The 25298-nt window shown below is 42.7% G+C and overlaps 1 protein-coding gene across 1 annotated transcript in view; it reads right to left on the bottom strand.

Moving 5' to 3' along the window:
* The window catches only part of eogt (EGF domain-specific O-linked N-acetylglucosamine (GlcNAc) transferase), a 79513-nt gene that overhangs the window by 21038 nt on the left and 33177 nt on the right, over nt 1-25298 (bottom strand). The window contains exons 2-6 of the mRNA XM_078210151.1: nt 24214-24322; nt 24001-24095; nt 22501-22605; nt 16569-16675; nt 11979-12082 (exon numbers count right to left, since the gene is read on the bottom strand). Coding sequence (XP_078066277.1) covers nt 11979-12082; nt 16569-16675; nt 22501-22605; nt 24001-24095; nt 24214-24322 — 520 coding nt within the window. The remainder of the gene's footprint in view (nt 1-11978; nt 12083-16568; nt 16676-22500; nt 22606-24000; nt 24096-24213; nt 24323-25298) is intronic.

The raw sequence follows: 25298 nt of genomic DNA, 5'->3' as shown, positions 1-25298 counted from the left end.
ACAAGCCTCAAAATTATCATTTTAATGAAACATTCAGGTTACTGATGACATGAAAAAAGTGAAAGCACTGGTCAATTTATTTTGAAGTATGGGATATCAACATCACCAGAAAACAGATGTCAGAGAAAAGATAAGCAAATCCAAATGAGAGTGGATTCAGCATTGAATATTATTATACAGTGTGTTTTGTAAAATACAGTAATACTGCATCACATAGATAGGTTGTGATTAATGGCTACTTTCCCAGAGACCAGAATTTTAATAATGAACCATATATACATTATTTGAGATAGACTACCTTTAGCTGTTGATATAATTTTGTATTCTCATTGATAAATTTATTTTACAAATGCAGATTCTCATAGGATGTCTCCAAGTGTCTTATACCCAATGTTCATGAAAGGCACTATATAAATGCATGTCTTTGCATTTTAAGCTTTAAAACCTGACTCCAACCCCGCCTACTTCCAGTTTTAACAGGGGTTGGTCTCATGGCAGCCAACCAACCTGTTCTCAAAGGGTGGATCAATCAGCAGAATGTTTAAAGGACCTGAGTGCCTCAATTTTTACTGGATTTTTATCTCTAACTCATGGAGTTCAGGATTCATGAGGCTCAGAAATCCCAGCAGGTGAAAGGAGGTGAGAAGGGTCAGATCCATGAGGTTAGATGCTTTTATTGCACTGTTTGTGGGTCAGAGGGAGCAAGATTGTTTACCTAAGCCTAACAAGCTTACCTGCATGCCATAAGCCAACTTCCACCACTTCACCCCCCACCGTGACATCCAACCCCCTTCATGATGTCCAACTCTCAGGAGTGGGTAGCCTGGCTGGCTGATAGGTGGAAAATCTGTTGAAAATGTAAAATCCTGCAGTTAATTTCTGCAGAATGTGCAGAGGTTCCTTACTTCTGGGATTCCTGCCTAAAAATCCAAACCCACCCACTCTAAACCCAACCTGAAGTAAAGACAGGGGTCCTAATATTTTTAATGCAGTTGACACCTGAAGACAATTCACTGAAACAAAAATAGATACAATATTTGAGAGGATTTAGAGAGGCAATTAAAGAATGGTGGAAAGGATAGGTCTATAGGAAACCTTGTCCTTCTAGGTGATAGAGGTCATGGGTTTGGAGCTTCCGTCACAGGAACTCAGTTGCTGCACTGCATTCTAAAGAGGTACATACTGCTGCCACTGTAGTGGAGGGAGCGAATGTTTCAGATGGTAGAAGGATGCCAATCAGATGGGCTGCTTTGTCCTGGATGTTGTTAAGCTTCTCGAGTGTTATTGAAGCTGCAATTATTCTGGCAAGTGGAGATTATTCCATTACACTCTTGAATTGTGCCTTGGCAGTGCCTTGGGGAAGCCATGGGGAGCCAGGTGAGTAACTCTCTGCAGAATTCCCACCCTCGATCTGCTCTTGTACTTACAGTATTTATATGGCTGGTCCAATTCACTTTTTAGTCAATGGCAACCCCAGCATGTGAATAGTGACATTTCAGCAATGGAAATGGTCATTGCCTAGCATTTAAGTGGCCTGAAATCTTACTTACCACTTATCAGCCCAAGCCTGAATATTATCCTTGTCTTGCTACTAATGGACACAGACTGTTCCAGGAGTCACAAATGGTGCTGAGTGTTATGTGATCATCTGCGAATATCCGCACTTGTGATATTATTATGGAGGGAATATCATTAATGAAGCAGCTGAAGCTAGCTTGGCCCAGGACACTACCCTAAGGAACTCCTGCAGTGATGTCCTGGTACTGAGATGATTGTTTTCCAACAACCACAACCATCTTCCTTTGTGCTAGGCATGACTCCAACCAGTGGAGAGTTTTCCCCAATTTCCATTAACTTTAGTTTTGCTAGGGCTCCTTGATGCCGGACTCAGTCAAATGCTGCCTTGATGACAAGGGCCATCACTCCCAACTCACCTCAAGTTCAGCTCTTTTGACCATATTTGGATGAAAGGCTGTAATGAGGTCAGGAGTAGTGAACCTGGCGGAACCCAAACTAAATGTCAGTGAGCAGGTTATTGCTGCATAAGTGCAGCTTAATAGCACTGTCGATGACATCTTCCATCACCTCGCTGATGATCGAGAGTTGACTGATGGGACAGTAATTCGTCAATTGGATTTGTCCTGCTTTTTCTGGACAGGGTATATCTGAGCAATTTTCTACATTGTCAGGTAAGTGCCAGTGTTGTAGCTGTACTGGAACAGCTTGGCTAGGGGAACAGCTAGTTCTGGTGCACAAATCTTCAGTCCTATTGCTGGAATGTTGTTGTGGCTCATTAGTCTTTGCAGTGTCCAGTGTCTTCAGCTGTTTCTTGATGTCATGTCAAGAAATTGAACTGGCTGAAGACTGACATCTGCAATGCTGAGAACCTCCAAAGAAGGCCGAGATGGATCATCCATTTGACACTTCTGGCTGAAGATGGTTGCAAATGCTTCAGATTTGTTTTTCTCACTGATGTACTGTATCCCCCATTATTGAGGATGGGGATCTTTATGGAGCCTCTTCCTCCAGTGAGCTGTTTCATTGTCCACCATCATTTACAATTTGGTATGGCAGGACTGAGAGCTTAGGTCTGATCCAGTGGTTGTGGAATTGCTAATCTCTCTCTATCACATGCTGCTTCTACTGTTTGGCATGCATGTTGTATAACTGCTGGCAAGTTTGATTTGAGAGCAAGATCACAATAAAATCATCTGTAGGTCTGGTGTGATTCATTATATTTTGCTCATGTGAACAGTATTTTATTTAGACAATATGCTGCTACAAAATGTAAATGAAAGCTGGAAGCTGATAGAGTGCTACTGAGATCACTCTCTGTTGTACCTTTCTTGTACCTATGATTTGTAATATTAACGTTGAAAATTGAAGCAGGCTTTGCTGCTATTTTTCTGTGCTTTCCTGAAGATAATTCTGCAGTCAAATGAAACATCAGGATACAGGTCATTTCACCATCTGTAACATCTAGCACGAGTGCAGTCATACACTCAGAAGGTAGAGGAAAAATTACATTTCCCTCTCCCCACAACACCCAGAAACACCAACATTCTTAGCTCTGGGTAAACCCACTTAAGAATGATATGGATGGTGCCGCTGTTTAAAAATGCTAGCGACTTAAGTGTTCCAAGTTTTCAAGTTCCACCATTCAGAAAGCTCCTGGGTGATCTTGTGATTACATAGGTTGAGTTTCTGTGAGAGGTGCGGGTCTGGAACTCACAAATCTAATCTGAGGTGCAGAGGAAACATGATGCTGCAGAAACAAGGACTAAGGACAGGCTGTGGATAACAACTACTTATTAGCTTGATCATTTTTAGTGACAGTTGATAGTGTGACCATTTTACTGTGCTCATTTTCAAAAGTTAATGGGGGGAGGGCACCAGGCTGGATGTTCTCTATGGCGGCAAATACTCTTGCACCAGTCCAGTGGAGAGGTAAAATGAGGTAAAGCTGGTGGCTGAGGTCACAATTGGGTACGGTGGAAGGTTGGTAGGTCGGTCAGATCGGGGGGGCTCAGCGTTAGTGATTGGGGGGGACAAGTTCTGGAGCCAGCTAGGAATTAATATTTTTCTGTCTAACATTTCCTGGGTAGAATTCAGGGAAGTAAAAGACAGAGACTTTTGCAGAGGCTCCGAGGGAGCAAGGGAAATACTTGTTGGAAGTTCAAACTTCCCAAGCAATTCCCACAGAGGTCAGCACATCAGGACTTCCACTGGGTCCCGATGTGCATCTTGGGGGTACAGTTGGTCTGACGATCTGAAGACCAGAAAATCTGGGCCATGAACTCTCTTTCCCTACATTTGCTGCATGGCCTGCTGAGTAAGTCCTGCATTTTCTGCCTTTATTTCAGATTTCCAACTCAAGTATTTTTACTTCGCATTCCTATTTCCTGCTGCAGGTGGATGCCTGGTTTTCTGTTCTGTTAGATCAACTTATGTTGCCCCAGACATTTGATCACAAAAGCAGCTGTCAAAATTACAGGATTTGCTTCCAACACAATCACAGACCAGTTTTGATTGCATGCTTCTGTCTGGGAGCCTTGCCCACCAGAAGCGCCTATCGGTACTCTGCCCATGATTTTTCATTTATTATAACACCCATTAATGAATGTACAAAAGATTGGAAGGAACACACTTGTGGAAGGATCAGGAGTGTTACAATCACACTGTTGGGGTTGTATTACAGACTTCCCAACAGCCAGCTTGAAGTGGAGGAACTGATGTGCCAGCAGATTATGGGAAGATGTAAAAACAACAGGGTTGTTGTGATAGGCAATTTTAACTTCCCCAACATAGGCCGGAACTCTACTACCTCGCCCACCCACGGAATCAGATCGGGTGAGGGTCCAACAACGGAAATCTCTGTTGATCTCAGGCAGGGATTTCCGGTCTCGTCCAAGCGAGGTTGTAAAATCCCACCCATAGACCGGGATTCCTTTAGTGCTGGGGGCTTGGATGGGGCAGGGTTTGTTCAGTGTGTTCAAGAATGCTTCTTGAGGCAATATGTAGATAGTCCAACTTAGGAAGGGGCTATCTTAGACCTGGTTCTGGGAAACGAGCCCGGACAGGTGATTGATGTCTCAGTGGGGGACCATTTTGGGAACAGTGATCACAATTCTATAAGTTTCAAGATACTTGTAGAAAAGGATAGAAGTAGTCCCAGAGTGAAAGTACTAAACTGGGGGACGGCTAACTACGGCAGTATTAGGCAGGATCTAGGGAATGTAGACTGGGGGCAGCTGTTTGTGGGTAAATCCACATCCGATATGTGGGAGTCTTTTAAAAGTCAGTTGTTAACAATTCAGGCCCCTGTAAAAATGAAGGATAAAGATGGCAAGATTTGGGAACCCGAAATGTCGAGAGATTGTGAGTTTAGTGAAAAAGAAGGAGGTATACATGAATTTCAGGAAATTGAAAACGGATAAGGCTCTTGAGGAATTCAAAGATAGCAGGAAAGAGTTTAAACAGGGACTTAGGAGGGTAAAAAGAGGCCATGAAATGTCCTTGGCAAGCAAGATTGAGGAGATTCTCCGTATATAAGGAGGAAGAGGGTAGCTAAAGAAAGGGTAATCCACTTAAGCACAGTGGAGGGAATTTGTGTGTGGAGCCAGATGAGGTGGGTGAGGTCCTTAACGAGTACTTTGCATCAGTATTCACAAAGGAGAATTATGTGCTGGATGGTGATTGTAGAAAGGAGGATGTTGACATTCTAGGACATGTTGAGATAAAAAGGGAGGAGGTATTGGAGGTTTTGAAAAACATTAAGGTGGATAAGTCCCCAGGTCAGATAGGGTCTATCCCAGAATACTGAGAGAGGCGAGGGAAGAAATTGCTAAGGCCTTGGCCAAAATCTTTGTATCCTCTTTAGCCACAGGTGAGGTATCAGAGGATTGGAGAGTAGCTAACATTATTCCTCAGTTTAAGAAGGGCAGAAGAGAATATTCGGGAAATTACAGGCCTGTGAGCCTTACATCAGTGGTGGGGAAATTATTGGAGAAGATTCTTAGGGACAGGATGTACTCACATCTGGAACAGAATAGACTTATTGGTGACAGGCTGATGGTTTTGTGAAGGGGAGGTTGTGTCTCACAAGCTTGATTGAGTTCTTTGAGGAAGCGATAAGAAAAAGTGACCAGGGCAGGGCAGGGCAGTGGATGTTACATACATGGACGTGAGTAAAGTCTTCAATAAGATTCCTCATGGCAGGCTAATACAGAAGGTGAAGTCATATGGGATCCGAGGTGAGCTGGTAAGGTGGATACAAAACTAGTTTGTGCAAGTTTAGATAGATAAGTCGCCGGGTCCAGATGGGATGTACCCCAGGTTACTGTGGGAGGTGAGGGAAGAGATTGCAGAGCCTCTGGCGATGATCTTTGCATTGTCGATGGAGACGGGAGAGGTGCCGAAGGATTGGAGGATTGCGGATGTGGTTCCTATTTTCAAGAAGGGGAATAGGGATAGCCCAGGAAATTACCGACCGGTGAGTCTAACCTCAGTGGTTGGTAAGCTGATGGAGAAGATCCTGAGGGACAAGATCTATGAGCATTTAGAGAGGTTTAGTATGCTCAAGAATACTCAGCATGGCTTTGTCAAAGGCAGATCGTGCCTTACGAGCCTGGTGGAGTTCTTCAAAAATGTGACTAAACACATTGACGAAGGGAAAGCGGTAGATGTGGTTTATATGGATTTTAGCAAGGCGTTCGATAAGGTCCCCCATGCAAGGCTTCTCAAAAAAGTGAGAGGGCATGGGATCCAAGGGGCTGCTGCCTTGTGGATCCAGAACTGGCTTGCCCAAAGGAGGCAGAGAGTGTGTATAGATGGGTCTTTTTCTAATTGGAGGTCGGTCACCAGTGGTGTGCCCCAGGGATCTGTTCTGGGATCCTTGCTGTTTGTCATTTTCATAAATGACCTGGATGAGGAAGTGGAGGGATGGGTTGGTACGTTTGCCGATGACACGAAGGTTGGTGGGGTTGTGGATAGTCTGGAGGGATGTCAGAAGTTACAGAGGGACATAGATAGGATGCAAAACTGGGCGGAGAAGTGGCAGATGGACTTCAACCCAGATAAATGCGTAGTGGTCCATTTTGGCAGGTCAAATGGGATGAAGGAGTACAATATAAAGGGAAAGACTCTTAGTACGGTAGAGGATCAGAAGGACCTTGGAGTCCGGGTCCATAGGACTCTAAAATCGGCCCCGCAGGTGGAGGAGGTGGTTAAGAAGGCATATGTGTGCTGGCCTTTATCAATTGAGGGATTGAGTTTAGGAGTCTGGGGATAATGATGCAGCTATATGAGACCCTCGTCAGACCCCACTTGGAGTACTGTGCTCAGTTCTGGTTGCCTCATTACAGGAAGGATGTGGAAAAGATTGAAAGGGTGCAGAGGAGATTTACAAGGATGTTGCCTGGTTTGAGTGGCATGCCTTATGAGGATAGGCTGAGGGAGCTTGGTCTTTTCTCCTTGGAGAGACGTAGGATGAGAGGAGACCTAATAGAGGTATATAAGATGTTGAGAGGCATAGATCGGGTGGACTCTCAGAGGCTTTTTCCCAGGGTGGAAATGGCTGCTATGAGAGGACACAGGTTTAAGGTGCTGGGGGGTAGGTACAGGGGAAATGTTAGGGGGAAGTTTTTCACACAGAGGGTGGTGGGCGAGTGGAATCGGCTGCTGTCAGTGGTGGTGGAGGCAAACTCAATAGGGTCTTTTAAGAGACTCCTGGATGAGTACATGGGACTTAATAGGATGGAGGGTTATAGGTAGGCCTAAAAGGTAGGGATATGTTCGGCACAACTTGTGGGGCCGAAGGGCCTGTTTTGTGCTGTAGTTTTCTATGATGCTATGTTTCTATGTTTCTAAGTGTAGCAGTGGAAGGGTACTTTTCTATTGGAGGTCTGTGAAAAGTGGTACTCCATAAGGATCAGTGCTGGGACCTCTGTTGTTTGTAGTATATATAAATGATTTGGAGGAAAATGTAGGTGGTCTGATTAGTAAATTTGCAGATGATATAAAAATTAGGGGAATGGCGGATAGTGAGGAAGATTGCAGAGGATACAGCAGGATATAAATCGGCTGGAGACCTGGACCAAAAGATGGCAGATGGAATTTAACCCGGACAAATGTGAAGTGATGTGACTTGGAAGGTCTACTGCAGCAGGAAAGTATACGATAAATGGTACAGCCCTTAGAAATAATAGCATACAAAGAAATCTTGGCGTGCAGATCCACAGTTCCCTGAAGGTGGCAACTCAGGTGGACAAGGTGGTCAAGAAGGCATATGGCATACTGGCCTTCATCGATTGGGGCTTATATGAATTGGAAAATCTTGTTGCAGCTGTATAAGATTTTGGTTAGGCCACTTTTGGAGTATTTGGACCATGTAGAAGCAAGAAAATATTAGATTAGAGAGGTATCTGTGTCAGCACAGACTTGGTGGGTTGAAATGCATTGGATCCGCAGTGCTTACATAATGGTAAACACAGTAAGAAGTTTAACAACACCAGGTTAAAGTTCAACAGGTTTATTTGGTAGCAAAAGCAAAAGCAAAAGCAAAAGTGGCTTTTGCTACCAAATAAACCTGTTGGACTTTAACCTGGTGTTGTTAAACTTCTTACTGTGTTTACCCCAGTCCAACGCCGGCATCTCCACATCATACACAATGGTATCCATAGCTTCTGGCAAATAACTTCACCCACTCCAAATTGGACTTCTGAATATAAGTTAGCAAGTCCTATAATTTATAGTGTTCATATTGATCACGTTAGAAAATTAATCCAGTTTTTACTTTTGCAAAACTATTTTTTAGAAAATGTAGTAACTTGAGTAGCAGAGTAAATTATGATCATCATCCTACTGCACAAGATAGCTACTATAAAGCGGCAAATTTACTTTTAATTGCTTTGGGTGGCAATCTTAAAGGTTACTAGAGTTCAGAGACAGTAATAAATAATTCACATTTAGATTCAGATTACCAGTAATAAATGTGTCATAAATAAACTGCAGAGATGTAGGGTTCTTACCATGAATGCAATTAAGTTTACAGTATGTAAAATAATTGAACATTAACTTCTTGCTCTGCATTCCAAAATAATTTAAATTAGAGTGTATAATCAGATTATGTCCAATCGATTTTGCCTTTTGTTCTTGCATATATATATATTTTTTAAATTAGGACTTTGACAACCTAAAACTGAATTGGTATTAAAAGAATAATAGCTGACAGACTAACTGCTTTAGGATTTCATTGTGGATGCTAAGAGAACACGTTTATGCCCACAATTCCCATGGCAGTTGTGATGGGAAAATTCCCTCCAAGGTGTCAAGGCAAGTGAGGGAGAGGAAGAGTTGAGCATCATCAGCATATATATGAAAACTTATCCTTTGCCCATAGACGGTATTGGGCAAATGTAGATAAGAAAAATGAATACTGCTAGGGGGTGGAGAAAAGTATTTTCTGGACCAGGCTACCATGGAACATATAGGTTTCAACCCATGCAAGAGTGCCATCATGGAGCTGAACAATAAAGGAAAGGTGATGGAGAAGAATGATATGCTCAGCAGAGTCAGAAAGCGGTATAAGAAGTTAGAGAAGCAGAGAATTTTGGGAGGGAATTCCAGAGAACAGGGCCCAGATATTGAAAGCCAATGATAGACGGAAAGGAATGGAGATGCATCAGAAGCAAAAGTTGGAGGAAAGGCACCACACGAGAGAGAGAGGTGGGTAAGGCCATGATTCAAACAAGAGGATGATCATTTTAACTTTGAGATGTTGGAGGACTACAATAATGTAAATAAGCAAAAATAGGGATGACAGGTAAGCAGGAAAGGATATGAGAAAGGGAGTTTTGGATCAGCTGAAATTTATGGAGGGTGGAGGTTGGCAGACCAGCAGGACAGCAGGGGAAGTGGTCGAGTTTGGAATTCATGACAACGTGTTAAATGTTTCAACAGCTGATGTGCTGATGCAGGGAATATCACTCAGGTAGAAGTAGGCAATCTTTGTGATAGAGAGACTAGGGGTTGGGAGGTCAGCTCTGAGTTAAGTAGGAATTCCAAAATTTGGCCAGTCTGATTCAACCTGAAACGTGGGTGAAGGAAGAGATCTGAATTGATGGCGTGATCATGGAGTTTGTGGCAGGGATTGAAGACGATTGTCTTCCCAGTGTTCAACTGGAGGTAATCGCAGTGCGTCCAAAACTGGATGCCAGATGAGCAGTATGACAACACAAAGTCCTCACAAGATGTGGTGGGCAGGTATGCCTGGGTGACACCAGTATATATATGTCGTTGTGGTGATAGAATCAAATGGTAGCATGTAGATGATAAAAAGAATGGGGCCAAGATTAGATGCTTAGTGACATTAGAAGTAGCAATGCCTGGGTGGATAATGGAGCCACTACTGAAGATGTTCTGGCTGCATAGACAGGAGTGGAGCTAAGTGAGTGCAGTCCCACTGAGTTGGGCAATGGAAGAGAGGCACTGACAGAGGACTGCAGTCGGCTTCATCAAAGGTTTCAGAAAAGTAGAGAAAAACAAACAGCGATAGAGCACCAGGACCACAAACTGAAGGTATACAATTTATGACTTTGATTAGGGCTGTTCCTGTTCTGTGGCAGAGTGGGAACCTGATTTTAGAGAGCTGTCAGAAGGATGGGTCAAAGATTTACTGAAAGGATTCAAACAAGGAGCTTTGAGAAAGATGGAGAAAAAGCTCAGAGGTAACAGTAGTAAATTTATTCCCTAACTCTACTCTCTCCTTCAACTCCTCTTCAGTAAAGGCATCGGCAGATTCTACCAAACAAACTATTGCTCCAATTTATATTACAGAAGAATATTTTGTGAAGACGACCAATGGTCCATCAAGCATGTTCTTCCAAACTTCCCATCCGGTTCTTTACCATAATTCTGGATCTAATAGCCAAGTATGCTATTTCCTAAAAGGAATCAATCTAATTCTTTCATAAAACCTACCATGCAAGTTTGTTCCATCACCCTTAGCAGTAATTTGTTTCACAATTCTATCATTGTCCTACTATGAATTGTTGCTTAATTTTCCTCTTTTCCTCTGATAATCTTGGCTTTGAACCATGTCTCTAATTTTTCCATTTGTGGTTCAGAGTCGCCATATCCATAAAATTTTGAGGACCTCTGTTGAGTGCCCATTCCCAGGTTAGAGTACCTTTCCTCATTATGCACTCTCAAAAATTCAGGAATATTCTACCTCACAGACCTCCTCAGCATTATTTCCAATACTTCTACATCTTGCCTATAATAAAATCAAAAAAGAAAACAGGACTTCAGAGTTCCAGGTGTGGTATTCCAATAGTCAAATACATCATCCAATACCTTTTGCTCTTTTGCATCTGTTAGATCATATAATGACACCCACTTCCAGAAACTACTTTTAAAAGTTGTCTTGTCAAACAACAGGTTGCATTTATATAGTGCCTTTATTGAAGAAAATATCCCAACACATTGCACAGAGACGTAAAGGACGAGAATGGACACTGGGCAAAAGTGGCTGACTAAAGAAGTGGGAGGCGGAAATGTGAAATGCCAGCAGGAGGGAACCCCAGAGATTGAGTCCTGGGCAGTTGAAGGCCACCACTGATGGGGAAAAGAGTGGGAAGTGCAAGAGTTGAAAGAAGAACGCTCTATGAGTGCTGTAGCACTGGAGGATGCACAGATGCAAGGCGGGGGAGGCAAAGCCATGAAAGAATTTAAGCATGAGGATAAGCATTCTAACTTGGGGTTTTTCCTTTCCTGCCCTTGATGTTTTGCTGCATAAATTGAAGGCAAATGGAAAATACAAATATCCACTGCTTTCTAACTGGCCACAAAGAGATATGCAACAGTAATTCAGGGATCAGTTACTATTTTGCCATCCTTCTATGTTCCCCACTGGTATCCCTTGTGGGATCTTGAACTTACCAGGTAGGGAACCTTGGGTACCAATTCATTCTCTGCCACACTGTGAGCTGATTCAGAATTTCTCTCGACTTTAACACTTATGAAGGATTTTCTTTTTGAAATTTTGAAATGAATTATGATAATGTAGAGTAGTAGAAATCAGTTGCAGGAAGCATCTTCCTGCCTGTTGGCACCGATTGTGAAGCTAAACTTAATAAAATTCAAAATCTTTGGAAAAGATATTGAATCAGAAGTCAGCTATGCTGCACCAAAACTAATTCTTGACTTCCCAAGCCAAACAGACATGATTCATTCTAAAACAAGTGCGGAAAAATATAAAATGCAAGTAGGCCAACAATTGTAAACCAATAAAGAAATGCAAACCAAACTGGGATATCACACTTACTGTGTAGAAATTATAACTCGCTTGAAAGAACTTATTAATACTTATTAACTTTTCCCATTATTTTCTCAGATTTACCTAGAGTAAATAGAAGATGACAAATAAAGGTCCCATTATTAGTGTTCCATGATCTATAGCAAATCAATGGTGTACTCACCGTATCCCACATTACTATGTTCAAATCAGTATCAAAAGAATTGTTGATATGTTGGGAAATATAGAGATTAACAAAGTCGCAGAAATGGTGGTACATATTGACACCTGAAAGTTAAAAAAAATTAAATTAATAAATGAGGGAAAATTTGTTTAGCTACAGCTAGCTGGTGAATGTTCAGCTGGGGTCACTTACAATGATATCATCAAACTGTTAGCCTCTTAGTAGGGTACATGCGTCAATCACCAACATCTTCACCAAAAAGCTCTGACTTAGTCCGCGGCTGGGATTCTCCAGTGCCGCTGCAGTGAATGGAGTTTCGGCTGAGTGTCAAAGTCTCCATTCTCGCTGGCAGCAGGGCAGATACAGATGAGATCGGAGAATCCCACCCCTTACCTCTTTATATAGACATATTCAGTGTTTGACAAAATCTTAACTTGAATTATTTCTGAAATGTTTAAAACAAAGGCTTGTGAAAATATAAGTTTTGTAAACACTGAACTGAACTACAAGGCTGTGATTAAGAACTCAGATCTGTTAATAATTATGAATAAGGAATGTGGATACTATATACATAAGATGTTGAAGGAAAAGTTGAAAGCACTATACAAAATCTTTTAAGGTCAATATAATTATGCATATGCTTGTTTTTATACTCAAAGCAACAGGAAATATAGTGAATATTTAGAATTTTCTAGGATTTTAGTAGAGTGGTGCATGATTAATGACACTAAATGTTGTCAAACGCTGTGGGATTGCTTTGATGGTCCATCAATAAATTTTGATTACCACTGTACTCATGATGCACTAGCTCCACTTGAATTAAATGGACATTGCTAAATTTGAACCAATTTGTTGGAAGCCCGATCAAAAGAAAGTCACAGATAAATCATTTCCTCTTCCATTAGAAGATGTATCTTTTAATTCTAATAAACTAGATGTTGTCCAGATCTGTTGTGGATTAGTATGAACTGCTCCACTATCAGAGGAGCTGTGAATGAAAGTGAACTCTGCAGAATCTTAAGGAGGGAGATTAATGCACAGTTCTTGATAGGCAAATGAAAATTGCCACTGTGTATTGCAAGTTTACACTCAACCATTTAAATTAATTGCTCTCTGCGATACACAAAGATGAGATAAAAGCAGAGAGTGCTGGGAAAATCTCTGCAGATCTAGCAGCACCCGTAGAGAAAGACAGAGTTAACGGGGGTGATTCTCCCATTCTGCTGCACTAATTTTTTAGTGCAGCAGGCCAGGATATTCCAGCGGTGCCCAATGCGCGGGATCCGCCCTGCTAGTATCTCCCAGCGCCAGATTTCCGGCGGCATCACATCGCATCAAATTATGGAAATAAGCATTTCCATATAATTTAAATGTGATTAGCAGCCCCGGGACTGAAGTCTTCTGGCCTGCTAGCATCTCCCCCCCAACACCCACCCCGCTCCCCCACCCACCCACCCCCCAAGCCAGAGTGGTTCACTCCAGCGGGGATTATGATAGTTCCCAACTTTTGGGGAGCTAGCAGCTCGACCCTGCTGGAGTAAAGGGGGTCAATCAATGCCCACCTGAGGGTCGGGCAGACGGGGAGAGGGGTGGTACACCCTGGGCATTGCCACCTTGACAGTGCCAGCCTGTTACCCTGGCACAGCCCAAGGGGCACATTGGCACAGCCCATCGGGCATGGGGCAGTGCCAAGGGGGTGTGGCCTATGAAGGCAGGACCTGATGGGGCGAACAGTGGGGGTGGGGGTCCCGCTGCCACTCTGCAGTCGAGACCAGTGGGGGAAGGAGAGAGGCCAGCGATCATTACTGGCCATCGGGGTGGTGGGGGGTCAGATCGCTGCGGGGGATTGGGGAGGGGGGGGGGTGTCAGGACTACAGGTGGGGTATCGGGACTGCGGACGGGGGGGGGGTGTGGTTTAGGGACTGCCGGTGGAGGGGGTGACACCGGGGCTGCAGAGTGGGGGCGGGGGGAGCGTCGAGGCTGGGCCGGACATGCATGGGGGAGCGAGCGATTGGGCTATGGGCGGGGGTGGGGGGGCGGAGGGTGGAGAGCTGGCATTGCAGAGGTCGCGGGGCTGGGCAGTGATTGAGCTGGCCAGCAATTGGGAGGCCGGCAGACAGGTCCATTGCGCATGCGCCGATCTCGACGCTGACAAATCGGCGCGTGCACAGTTGTCCGCTCAGCACTATGCTGCCAGCCTCCCAGGTGGAAATAGGCACCACCCCCTGATTTCTGGAGTGAATTACACTAGTGCTCTCTGCAATGCACAGAGTGTGGGAGTTTCTTCTCTGAACTCCCACTGAAAAAAAGTGTGAATTATTCCAGTTTTGACGTGGATTCAACATTTAGTATTTTTTGGGGAGAATCCCACCCAACGTTTCAAGTTGAATATGACTTCTTCGGAACTGAAGGGAGGTAGAAATGTGGTGGGCTTTATGCTGTTGAAAGAGGGGGGAAGAGGAGGGGGAGGTAGAACAAAATGGATGATCTGGGATAGGTTAGAAGGTAGGAGAGATTAAATAGCAAAATGTCATGGAACAAAAGGCAAACAGTATGGTACTGGCTGTACTAAAGAAACAAAGCATGGGTCCATAGTGAGTGTTAAAAGCAGGATGATGGTCAGCACTGTCTGAAAGCAAAAACATAAACATAAACATAAACACAAACTGCCACTGGGGGGGGGGGGCGGGGGGGAAGAATCAAAATGGAGGACAGAGTCCATGGTCTGAAATTGTTGAACCTTTGCTTCCAATTTCTAACATTCTCTAACCTTCAGATGGTCCATCTCCAACACTTGCCTTCCCCTCCTTGACTTCTTGGTTTCCATTTCTGGGGACAGGCTGTCCACTAATAATCACTGCAAACCCATCAATTCCCACAGCTACCCTGACTACACTTCCTCACACCCTACTTCTGGTAAGGGCTCCACTCCATTCTCCCAGTTTCTCTGTCTGAGTCACACATGTTTCAATGATGCTATCTTCTACAACAGTGTTTCTGACATGTTTTCCTTTTCCCTCAACCGAGGATTCCTCCCCATCCCTCCCACCACTGTGGTTTACAATAGCCCTCAACCATTTCTGATCCATTTCCTCTCTTGCTCTTCCTCTACCCTTGGATCCCACAACCGGGATAGGGTTCCCTTTGCTCTCACTTTCCACCACACCAGCCTCCACTTCCAGGGACTGTCCTCTACTACCTCCATTGTGATCAAACCACCACACACATCTTCGCTTCCACTCTCCTGTCAGCATTCCAAAGGGATCATTTCGTCTGTGACAGCCTGGTCCACTCCTCTAACACACCCAACATCTCATTCCCTTCCCACACAATCACAAGATATGCTACACAAACCCTTTTAACTTTTCTCTCTTTACTGTCCACGGTCCCAAATACTCCTAGCTGAAGCAGCGAGTTACTTGTACTTCTTCTAATTTAATCTACTCTATTCATTGCTCACAATGCCATCTCCTCTACACTGAGGGGAACAAACACAGACTGGGTGAACAATATGTGGAACACCCCAGCTCAGTCCACCCCAATTTCCAGTTGCTCACATTTCTGTCCTTGGCCTATTGTGTCATTCCATTTTGAGGAACAGTACCTCACCTTCCAATTATGCACTTTACAGCCTTCTGGACTGAACATTGAGTTCAACAACTGCAAACCATGAACTCTGTCCTCCATTTTTACTTGTTTTCATGCTTCTGTTTTCAGAAAGAGCTGTTCTTTATCCTGCCATTAACACTCGGGGCGGCATGGTGGCACAGTGGTTAGCACTGCTGCCTCACAGCGCGAGGGACCTGGATTCGATTCCCAGCTTGGGTCACTGTCCGTGCAGTTTGCACGTTCTCCCCATGTCTGCGTGGGTTTCCTCCAGGTGTACCAGTTTCCTCCGCAGTCCAAAGATGTGCGAGTTAGGTGGATTGGCCAGGCTAAATTGCTCCGTAGTGTAAGGGGGACTAGCAAGGGTAAATGCATGGGGTTATGAGGATAGGGCCTGGGTGGGATTGTGGTCAGTGCAGACTCGATGGGCCAAATGGCCTCCTTATGCACTGTAGGGATTGTATGGTTCTATGAACACTCACTCCGGACTAATGCTTTGTTCCGTCACTGCAACCATTACCACTCGCTTTGCCCTTCGTTCTATGATATCTTTGTCTTTTAATCTGGTTCACCCTCTAACCTATCCCAGACCTTTCCTTTTGTTTTACCTCCACTTCCCCCACCTTTCAACAGTTTAAAACCCATCACATTTCTACCTCCCTTCACTTCCAAAGAAGAGTCAAATTCAACTCGAAACATTAACTGTTTCTCTCTCCACAAATGCTGCCAGACTTGCTGAGTTTTTCCAGTTCTTTGTTTTTATTTTAGATTTCCAGAACCTGCAGTGTTTTGCAGAATTTACAGTCATCTTTTCACTCAATACTTCAGAATATTTTTACATTTACTTTCAATTGATACAATTTAAAACATAAACATAAAATTAAGTTTCGAAAATAGGCAATATGAATAAAATAGCAGCTTACTTTAGATACAAGAGCTCGACATTATGCAAGAAGCATCTAATGGAAAATTATTTGACTTTACCTGCATCTAGCTTCATGAAGTAGGTTGGCTTTTCAATAATGAGGTCACAATTTCCATCTTCTATCAGTTGAAAGTTCAGCTGAGAATATGATTGTAGTTCTGCAAACCTGTGCAAAGAATAGATTATAAATGGTACAAAACTACTGAATCAGTGCAGTCTAAGGATAGCAACTATTTTGTAATTTAATCATTGTTCAATTTGCTCCAGTTTAAAATGTCAAAGTTTCCCAGTGTCATATGCAACCACTGCATCTTTCATATTAACTGAATATGTTGAAACGTACCATGCCATAAATAGATGGCTTAGTTTCCCAGTGTTGACAAATTTTATTCTAACATTATAATGAAGACAATTATGTGTCATTATAATGAAGGCAATTGAATGGAAATACAAAACTAGCTTGTAAACATGATATTAATCAGGGAATATGAGAATCCCACTTTGCCGTTCATATCACTTGTTTTCATTTTTAAACATTATAGGCTGTAGCACTGAATTGCAAACTGTTACTTATTCTTGCTGTTGGGGTTAATACTTATGCAAAGAAAAGGTTAACTGTGGAACTGTTTTTCTACTCCTACCCCTCCGTTAATGCTTCGCCATTGTCAGCTACTAGGAGTTACAAGAAACCGGCCAAGGATAACTTTTCTTCTCTCAACATTGCCTTCTGATAACACAATCAAAACTGGAAACCTCCTAGGTGGGAAATCATTGAATAAATCCACCAATCTCTGATTCTAGAGTAGTGTACTGAGATACATATCAACTATACTAAAGGTGTAACATTTTGGGAAAATATCAGTCACCGTAGATTTATTAACAAGCTAGAAGTTTTATTACAAATCATTGAACAATTCAGCAGAGGAGATCATTTAGTCCAGCCTGCTGTGCTAGCTCTCTGAAACTCCCTGCTCCCCATACTCCAGATTTTCTTTCAATTATACTCCAATTGCCTTTTGAAAGTTAGGATTGAATCATATCTGACATTAGACACTGTATTCTGAATTTAGCAAGGACAGGTTGGTTGAATACAAGACTCTATCTATTGCAAACAGCCGAAGGGAGATGTTTGATATGATCATTGGGACATACGGCCCTGTACTTGGTATTGTATCAACACTGAAATTCATTTACCACATTACTCCCTTGTGTGGTAAAGAATGTCTCTTTGGCTTGAAGGCAGCATCCTGTTAGTGGAAAATACCACACATGTTACAACTGCATAGGAGCAGCATGGAAAGGCTAGCTTTACCTGTTGCTCAAACAGGGCGGCACGATAGCACAGTGGTTAGCACTGCTGCTTCACAGCTCCAGGGACCTGGGTTCGATTCCCAGCTTGGGTCACTGTCTGTGTGGAGTTTGCACATTCTCCTCGTGTCTGCGTGGGTTTCCTCCCACAGTCCAAAGATGTGCGGGTTAGGTTGATTGGCCATGCTAAAATTGCCCCTTAGTGTCCTGGGATGCGTAGATTAGAGGGATTAGTGGGTAAAATATGTAGGGATATGGGGGTAGGGCCTGGGTGGGATTGTGGTCGGTGCAGACTCGATGGGCCAAATGGCCTCTTTCTGTACTGTAGGGTTTCTATGAATTTACCCTTCAAAGGTTTTTGCGGTAGACTAGGCATTGTTCAGATCAGAAAGTGACACCCTTAGGCCCATTTGTGAGTATGCTTGATACACAGCAATTCTTACATCTGTCCTGATGAGTGAATCAATAGCAGGAAAACTTTAACAGCTTGTCTCTTTTTTCATCAATACTCAAGACCCGAACTACCAAGCAACTAATTACACCTTCTCCTCTTCTCTGCAACCTTTGGCATGGTTAACCACACTATTCTATTCTAACCCCTTTTCTCCATTTACCTAGGTCAGTGAGATTGCGTTCTCTTGGTTCCACTCCTACCCACCCTAATGATGAGTATCTCTAGCAATGTCTTCTCTTGTGACTATTGTAGTGGTACTGCTGAAGCCCCATAAGGATCTTTACTTTACTCCTCCTCTGACTCATCCACAGACATGAGGTCAGCTTCCACATTTATGCTGATGACATCCAACTTCTCTTACCTTTGCTGGCCTCCTTACCTGCTCCCAACCCTTCCCCACTACCACAGTCAAACTGCACATTCACATTCAGTTTCCTAATATTTCCTCCAGAGAAAAATTGAAAAGACTGAAACCATCATCTTTGAGCCTCAACACAAAATGTTCCCTTGTCAACTCCAGCCCCTTCCATGGTCAATATTCTAGGAGGATCCAGAGTGGTTGTAATTCAGGCCACGAAAAAACCTATTTTCCCATATGCTTTCCATCACAAAGATTGTCTGTTTGTGCCTCTGTAACATCTTGTCTTTGCCCCTACCTCAGCTCATCTGCTTTGGCCACTTTCAACCATTCCAACTCTCTCCCACCTTCCACCCTCTATAAACATTTGCTCATCCAAAGTTCTGCCAGCCATATTCTATTCCACCCACCCTCATCTACTCCTGATCTCCCATGCCTCAAATTTAATATTCTCATCCTTGTATTGAAATTCATGACATCAACCCTCCACCCACCTTCTGTTACATGCTCAATAGCCTGTGGCCTCCCTCCAAACTCTCCACTTCTATGACTCTCCCTTCTTATGTACCCCCTCCACCCCTTTTCCACAGAATTTGCGGCCATGCCTTCATCTGCCACATGATTTGAAATAAGCCCTTCTACTACCTCTCTATTTCATTCTTTACCCTCAAGATCCTCCTTAAAACCTATTACTTTGACCAAGCTTTGGGTAAGCCATTCTAAAATCACCTTCTTTGGCTCAGCACCAACACATCTGTGAAGCATGTTGGGATTTTCCACATTTAATGTGTTATATAAATGCAATTTGTTGCCACAGTTGCACAAAATATGTTGCATGTATAAAGGTACTAGTTCTGCCGCTATGACAGGCTCTTAATCTCAGCCATGACTGGTAATCCACTGTATTATATACAATTAAAATTCTGCAACAACAAAATGAATCATTCCAAATTTTGTATAATTCAAGATATATTTCAATTATACATCATTATACACTGTCTTGAGAAGTGACAGAGATCACAGTGCTTGCTGCCACTACTTGTTAGTTTGTAACTATAGCATCCATGATGATAAACCAAGAATGGTGTATTATAAACTGAAATCTTTTCGTAATGATAACCATACAACAAATACAGAAAAAACATTAATTTTCTCTAATAGTAATGCATTCCCCTATTTTATATTTATCAAAATTACAAATTATGTGTTGTACCTTTATTGCTAATACTTAATTAGTCATACCAAAGTCACACAATATCAACTTCTTATATCATTTCAGCAACATTAAATTGTTTGTTTTACATTTATACAATATTTCTTTCAGCACTGATTTATTTCTGTTAAAGTGTATGATTGAGTATAAATCAAGTTAGAAAACTCAAAATAATAAAATTTTACGGCCTCTTATGCTTTCTTCCACCACGATGTGGAGATGCCGGCATTGGACTGGGGTAAGCACAATAAGAAGTCTCACAACACCAGGTTAAAGTCCAACAGGTTTATTTGGTAGCACTAGCTTTCGGAGTGTCACTCCTTCTTCAGGTGAGTGAGGAGTTGTGTTCACAAATAGGGCATACATAGACACAAACTCAACTTACAAGATAATGGTTGGAATGCGAGTCTTTACAGGTAATCAAGTCTTAAAGGTACAGACAATGTGAGTGGAGAGAGGGTTAAGTACAGATTGAAGAGGTGTGTATTGCCAGGACAGTTAATGAGATTTTGCAAGCCCAGGCAAGTCGTGGGGGTTACAGATAGTGTGACATGAACCCAAGATCCCGGTTGAGGCCGTCCTCATGTGTTCCGCACCTCCATAATACTGTCCAACTCCATCTTGCCTCATTCATCTGTTACTGAAACCATTAAATCTCTGTCACTCTAAGCTGAATTATTCCTGCACTTTACTAGCCAGCCTCCCATTTTCCCATCCTCCCTAAGCTTGAATTCATCCAAAACACTGTTTCAAACATCCCTGTTTGCTGACCTATATCAGCCATGCCTCTGCTTTAAAATTCTCATCCTTGCTTTTAAACTGTTAATGACTCCGCCTCTTCCGATCATTGCAACCTCCTCAAGCTCTACAACCCACAAGATCTCTGTGTCTGCCCAATTCTGGCCTCTTGCACATTCCCAAATTTAATCACTGCACTCTTGGTAGCTCTGCCTTCAGCTACCTAGGCTCTAAGCCTCTTTTCCTTTCTACCTTTCTCTCTCCTCTTTAAGACTCACCTTTAAGCCTACCCAAAATGGGACAGCATTGTGGATAGTATTGAGGACAGCATAAAACTACAGCAGGCTATTGATAGATTGGGGGAATGGGCCAAGCTGTGGAAAATGGATTTTAATATAACTAAGTGTGAGGTTCTCCATTTCAGATCAAAAAAGGATAGGTCAGGGTATTTTTTAGAAGGCATAAAGTTAAATTCAGCAGATGTCCAACGAGATCTGGGGGTTCGGGTGCATATCTCCTTAAAATGCCACGACCAGGTGCAGAAAATAGTCAAGGCGGCCAATGGAATGCTGGCTTTCATATCTAAAGGGCTGTAGTATAAGGATGCAGATGTTATGCTGCAGTTGTACAAAATCCTGGTTAGGTCCCACTTAGAGGACTGTGAGCAGGTATGGGCACCACACCTTCGAAAGGATGTTTTGGCCCTGGAGAGAGTTCAACACAAGTTTAGAAGAATGATACCTGTACTTCAAGGGTTAAGTTATGAGGGGAGATTAGACAAAATAGGCCTTTATTCTCTCAAAGTCAGAAGGTTGAGGGGTGATCTGATAGAAGTCTACAAAATATTGACAGGGAAGACAGGGTGGATAAGGATAAACTGTTTCCACTAGTTGAAGGCTCGAGAAGCCAGGGCCATAATCTAATAATTAGGGCCAAGCCGTTCAGGAGAGATGTTAGAAAACACTTCTACATAGAGAGTGGTGGAGGTTTGAAACTCTCTTCCTCAAATGGCGGTGGATACTGGTTCAATTGTTAGGTTTAAATCTGGGAGAGACAAATTTTTATTGAGCAGGGGTATCAAGGGATATGGGCCTAGGGCATGCACATGGAGTTAGGCTACAGATCAGCCATGACCTTATTAAATGGCGGAGCGCACTCAAGTGGCTGACTGGCCTACTCCTGTTCCTATCCGTATGACCAATCTGTCCTAATATGTTATTATGTGTTTCAATGTCTGGTTTTGATAATACTCCAATAAAGCAACTTTGGACCTTTCGCTAAATTAATGATGCTATATACATTGCTGTTGGTGTTATATCTTTTCATGAAGACTCTTTTTCAACACTCCAAAAGATGTTTTCTCTCCCTCCCTTTAATGAGTCTCTGCACCAACTCGAACTGAAAGATGACTTGTTCCAAATCTCCAGGAATAGTGAAATCACTCATTCTGCAACATGTAGAAGAGTCAATGAGAGAATGTCCTATTTGAGGATGCACTGAGATTTCATGTAGCTGAGAGGTGCAGTAAGTTTTATATTTGAGGTTTATAAATATCAATGTGGATAATGCATACTCAGCAAACAACAATAAATCCACCCAAGATAAAATGCAAGACAATTTGCAAAGAAAGTTGTTAAAATGTAATTAATATTCCCCAGGGATGGACTGTTGAGTAGCAAACCTTGCATATCCCAATATTGAACTTCAGTTAAGACTAAATTAAGCTGTTACAGTTGCATTTATGACTAGCAAATATGTACAGAGACAGGTGGACATTTCCTTAACTTAAAGCCTTTGTGGTAAACAAAGGATGAAAACAAAAACAAGTTGAAGCTTTTCCAAACATCTTGAAACATGAATTATCATTCACTCACAATAAGTATCTGAATATCACAATACTGAAAAAGTACATAAACTTGCCAGGACTGGAGAGGACTCTTATGTTCTCCTTCAGCCAACAGTGCCTTTTTGTCCAATTTACAATAGCCTCCAATCTCACCATCCTGAAGGAAATCTTCCTTGTATCTGTTGAGGCAAGATCCACACTCTTGCTTTACAATTCCTAAAGATTATTAACATTGAGACCTCTATATTACTATTCTGCCATCGTTACAGATAAAATATAAAACACCAACGATTTAACTTCTAGTATCCCTTAAGATTTAATTCTTATGTATTCTCAAAAATTGGTATTCCAAAATCATATCATGTTCGAAAAGGGCACTTACAATTTGATTAAAAGTAAACATACCTTTAGTGGGATCTACATTTAACACAAAGTGTTTGAAGAACCCAATGAGGCCAGGGACATGAAGGTTCAGCCAAACTTAACAGCAGGATCTCAATGTTGTTTTAAAAATTTTATTTTCCACTTATCAGCAGACCAAATTGATCGTGTGCCCAACTGCTGGTCGGGCGAAACAACAGCAGCAGCATAGAAACCTTACAGTACAGAAAGAGGCCATTCGGCCCATCGAGTCTGCACCGACCACAATCCCACCCAGGCCCTACCCCCTTATCCCTACATATTTACCCACTAATCCCTCTAACCTACGCATCTCAGGACACTAAGGGCAATTTTTAGCATGGCCAATCAACCTAACCCGCACATCTTTGGACTGTGGGAGGAAACCCGAGCACCCGGAGGAAACCCACGCAGACACGAGGAGAATGTGCAAACTCCACACAGACAGTGACCCAAGCCGGGAATCGAACCCAGGTCCCTGGAGCTGTGAAGCAGCAGTGCTAACCACTGTGCTACCGTGCCGCCCTCCACTGTGCTACCGTGCCGCCCTACATGACACAATGGAAGTCCCTTGGGGAAGGTCTCTGGCGATCAGGAGATGGGGAAATCTTGGAAAATGATACAGAGAGGCTGCTATTGGCAGAAGGCTTCCCTGAGGGGCTGGGTGAGCACTCCTGCTCCTCTAGCCCGCATGAAGTATTGTAAAAGGCATTCACTTTCATTGCCAGTTTCCCGGGAAACTCAGATGCCAGCAGTCTAATTTAAATATGGCTTCCATTCCACTGTGGGGACCTTGTTTAAATATGTTAATGAAATGCCCTGTCTCTATAAGGTGCACACTCACACAACAACGATCATAAAGAAGGTGGTAGGTAGATCAGTGTCAGGATGTGGTTGTGATTTGCATACTTTAGCAAAACCCACCCCCCGCCCCCACCCCAGCCCATACTACTCCCAACCTCCTTCCACCCATTGGTGGGGGAGGACTGCTCATTCTGGCTACATTAAAACTGTAGCCTAAGAGATTACCCAGTTCTTTTTGGAAGGATACTTCCTATTTTATTGCATTCCCATGTCCAGCATTCATTTACTTTGCCACGTTAATATCCCAGTGAGTTAAGTCTCATCCAAAGTGTCTGCTTATTATCACAAAGAAGACATTTGAAACCAGAGACCTATCTGTGCTTCTTCTTGGGTTTCTCAAATCAATGTAGAGATTCGTAGCTCTGCAGTAGCGAGTATATTTTGAGCACACTAAAGATGAATCTCCCTGAAATAAAACCCCAGAGGAATGTAATTAGTTAAACCTAAGAAATAAAGTTTGGAAAACAACAGTTTTCTAACAAATTCTAAAATAAGCAACTTAAAGATTGTTTTCAAAAACTCACTGGTTTGGCTGGTTCACACAGTGTTTTCATCTCACGAAGCATTTCTTTTACATATCCAAAGTCAGCTTGCTTCCAGAAAATATCCTGTGCTGCTTCTATTGTGTTGGCCCTGTGACAAAACGTAGAATGAATCCTTTCATGTACGATTCACCCATTTACCAGTCAAGCAGCAAATTCCCCAAATCTTGAGGTCATTCTTTAGCTGGATCAATCAAACAACAGTGCAAGTGGAGATAAAGAGGCAGTGCCAATCTATACTCCTAACCGAGGGGTTGATCGTTTGATCTGCGCTCTAGGGGGTAGTATTTTCCACTGACAGAATATGCTTAAAAATAGAGAATTTTAGGATGAATGGATAGATCATGTTTGCTGCAAAGACTTCAAAGGACACATAATGCTCAAGGAGTTATAAAATAGAGTATTTCATAAAACATCATGGTGCACTTTGCACATTGACAGTTGTAGGATAGATTACCCTTACAGGATAAGTGGCTTGGCACAAGCATTGAGTATAATGGGATAGTTAGAGTATAATGGAACCTAATTAAGCTAACTAAGCATGATTACAATAATCTAACACAATTAAGGCCCAGGGACAATGAAAAATTACTAAGAGAGAAGTAAGGATGAGCTCCTCTGAACAAGGTAAGGAACTTTACCGTGCAGAGTACAGATACTAATTGGGGCCCTTTGTTCCCATGGTATCATAACTAGTCATGTGACATTGACTGAGACAATACCAGCAACAAAGAAGCAATTTCAAGAATATGAGGTGAGGTTCTTTGTCAGGTTAACAACTTCAACTGATCAACTCCTAGCCCCATGGGTCTCCTGAAGGGTAAGTAGGTAGATGCATCCCTTGCTTGAATTAATTGTGAGTGATCCAATAAAATGTTTAAAGTTTATTTATTAATGTCACAAGTAGGCTTACATTAACACTGCAACGAAGTTACTGTGAAAATCCCCTAATCACCACACTCCAGCGCCTGTTCGGGTACACTGAGGGAGAATTTAGCATGGCCAATGCACCTAACCAGCACATCTTTCAGACTGTGGGAGGAAACCAGAGCACCCAGAGGAAACCC

This window comes from Mustelus asterias, chromosome 3 (genome assembly GCF_964213995.1).
Source record: "Mustelus asterias chromosome 3, sMusAst1.hap1.1, whole genome shotgun sequence".
Lineage (NCBI taxonomy): Eukaryota > Metazoa > Chordata > Chondrichthyes > Carcharhiniformes > Triakidae > Mustelus > Mustelus asterias.
Note: the sequence above shows the minus strand (reverse complement) of the source record. Positions and strands in the feature narration are given on the sequence as shown.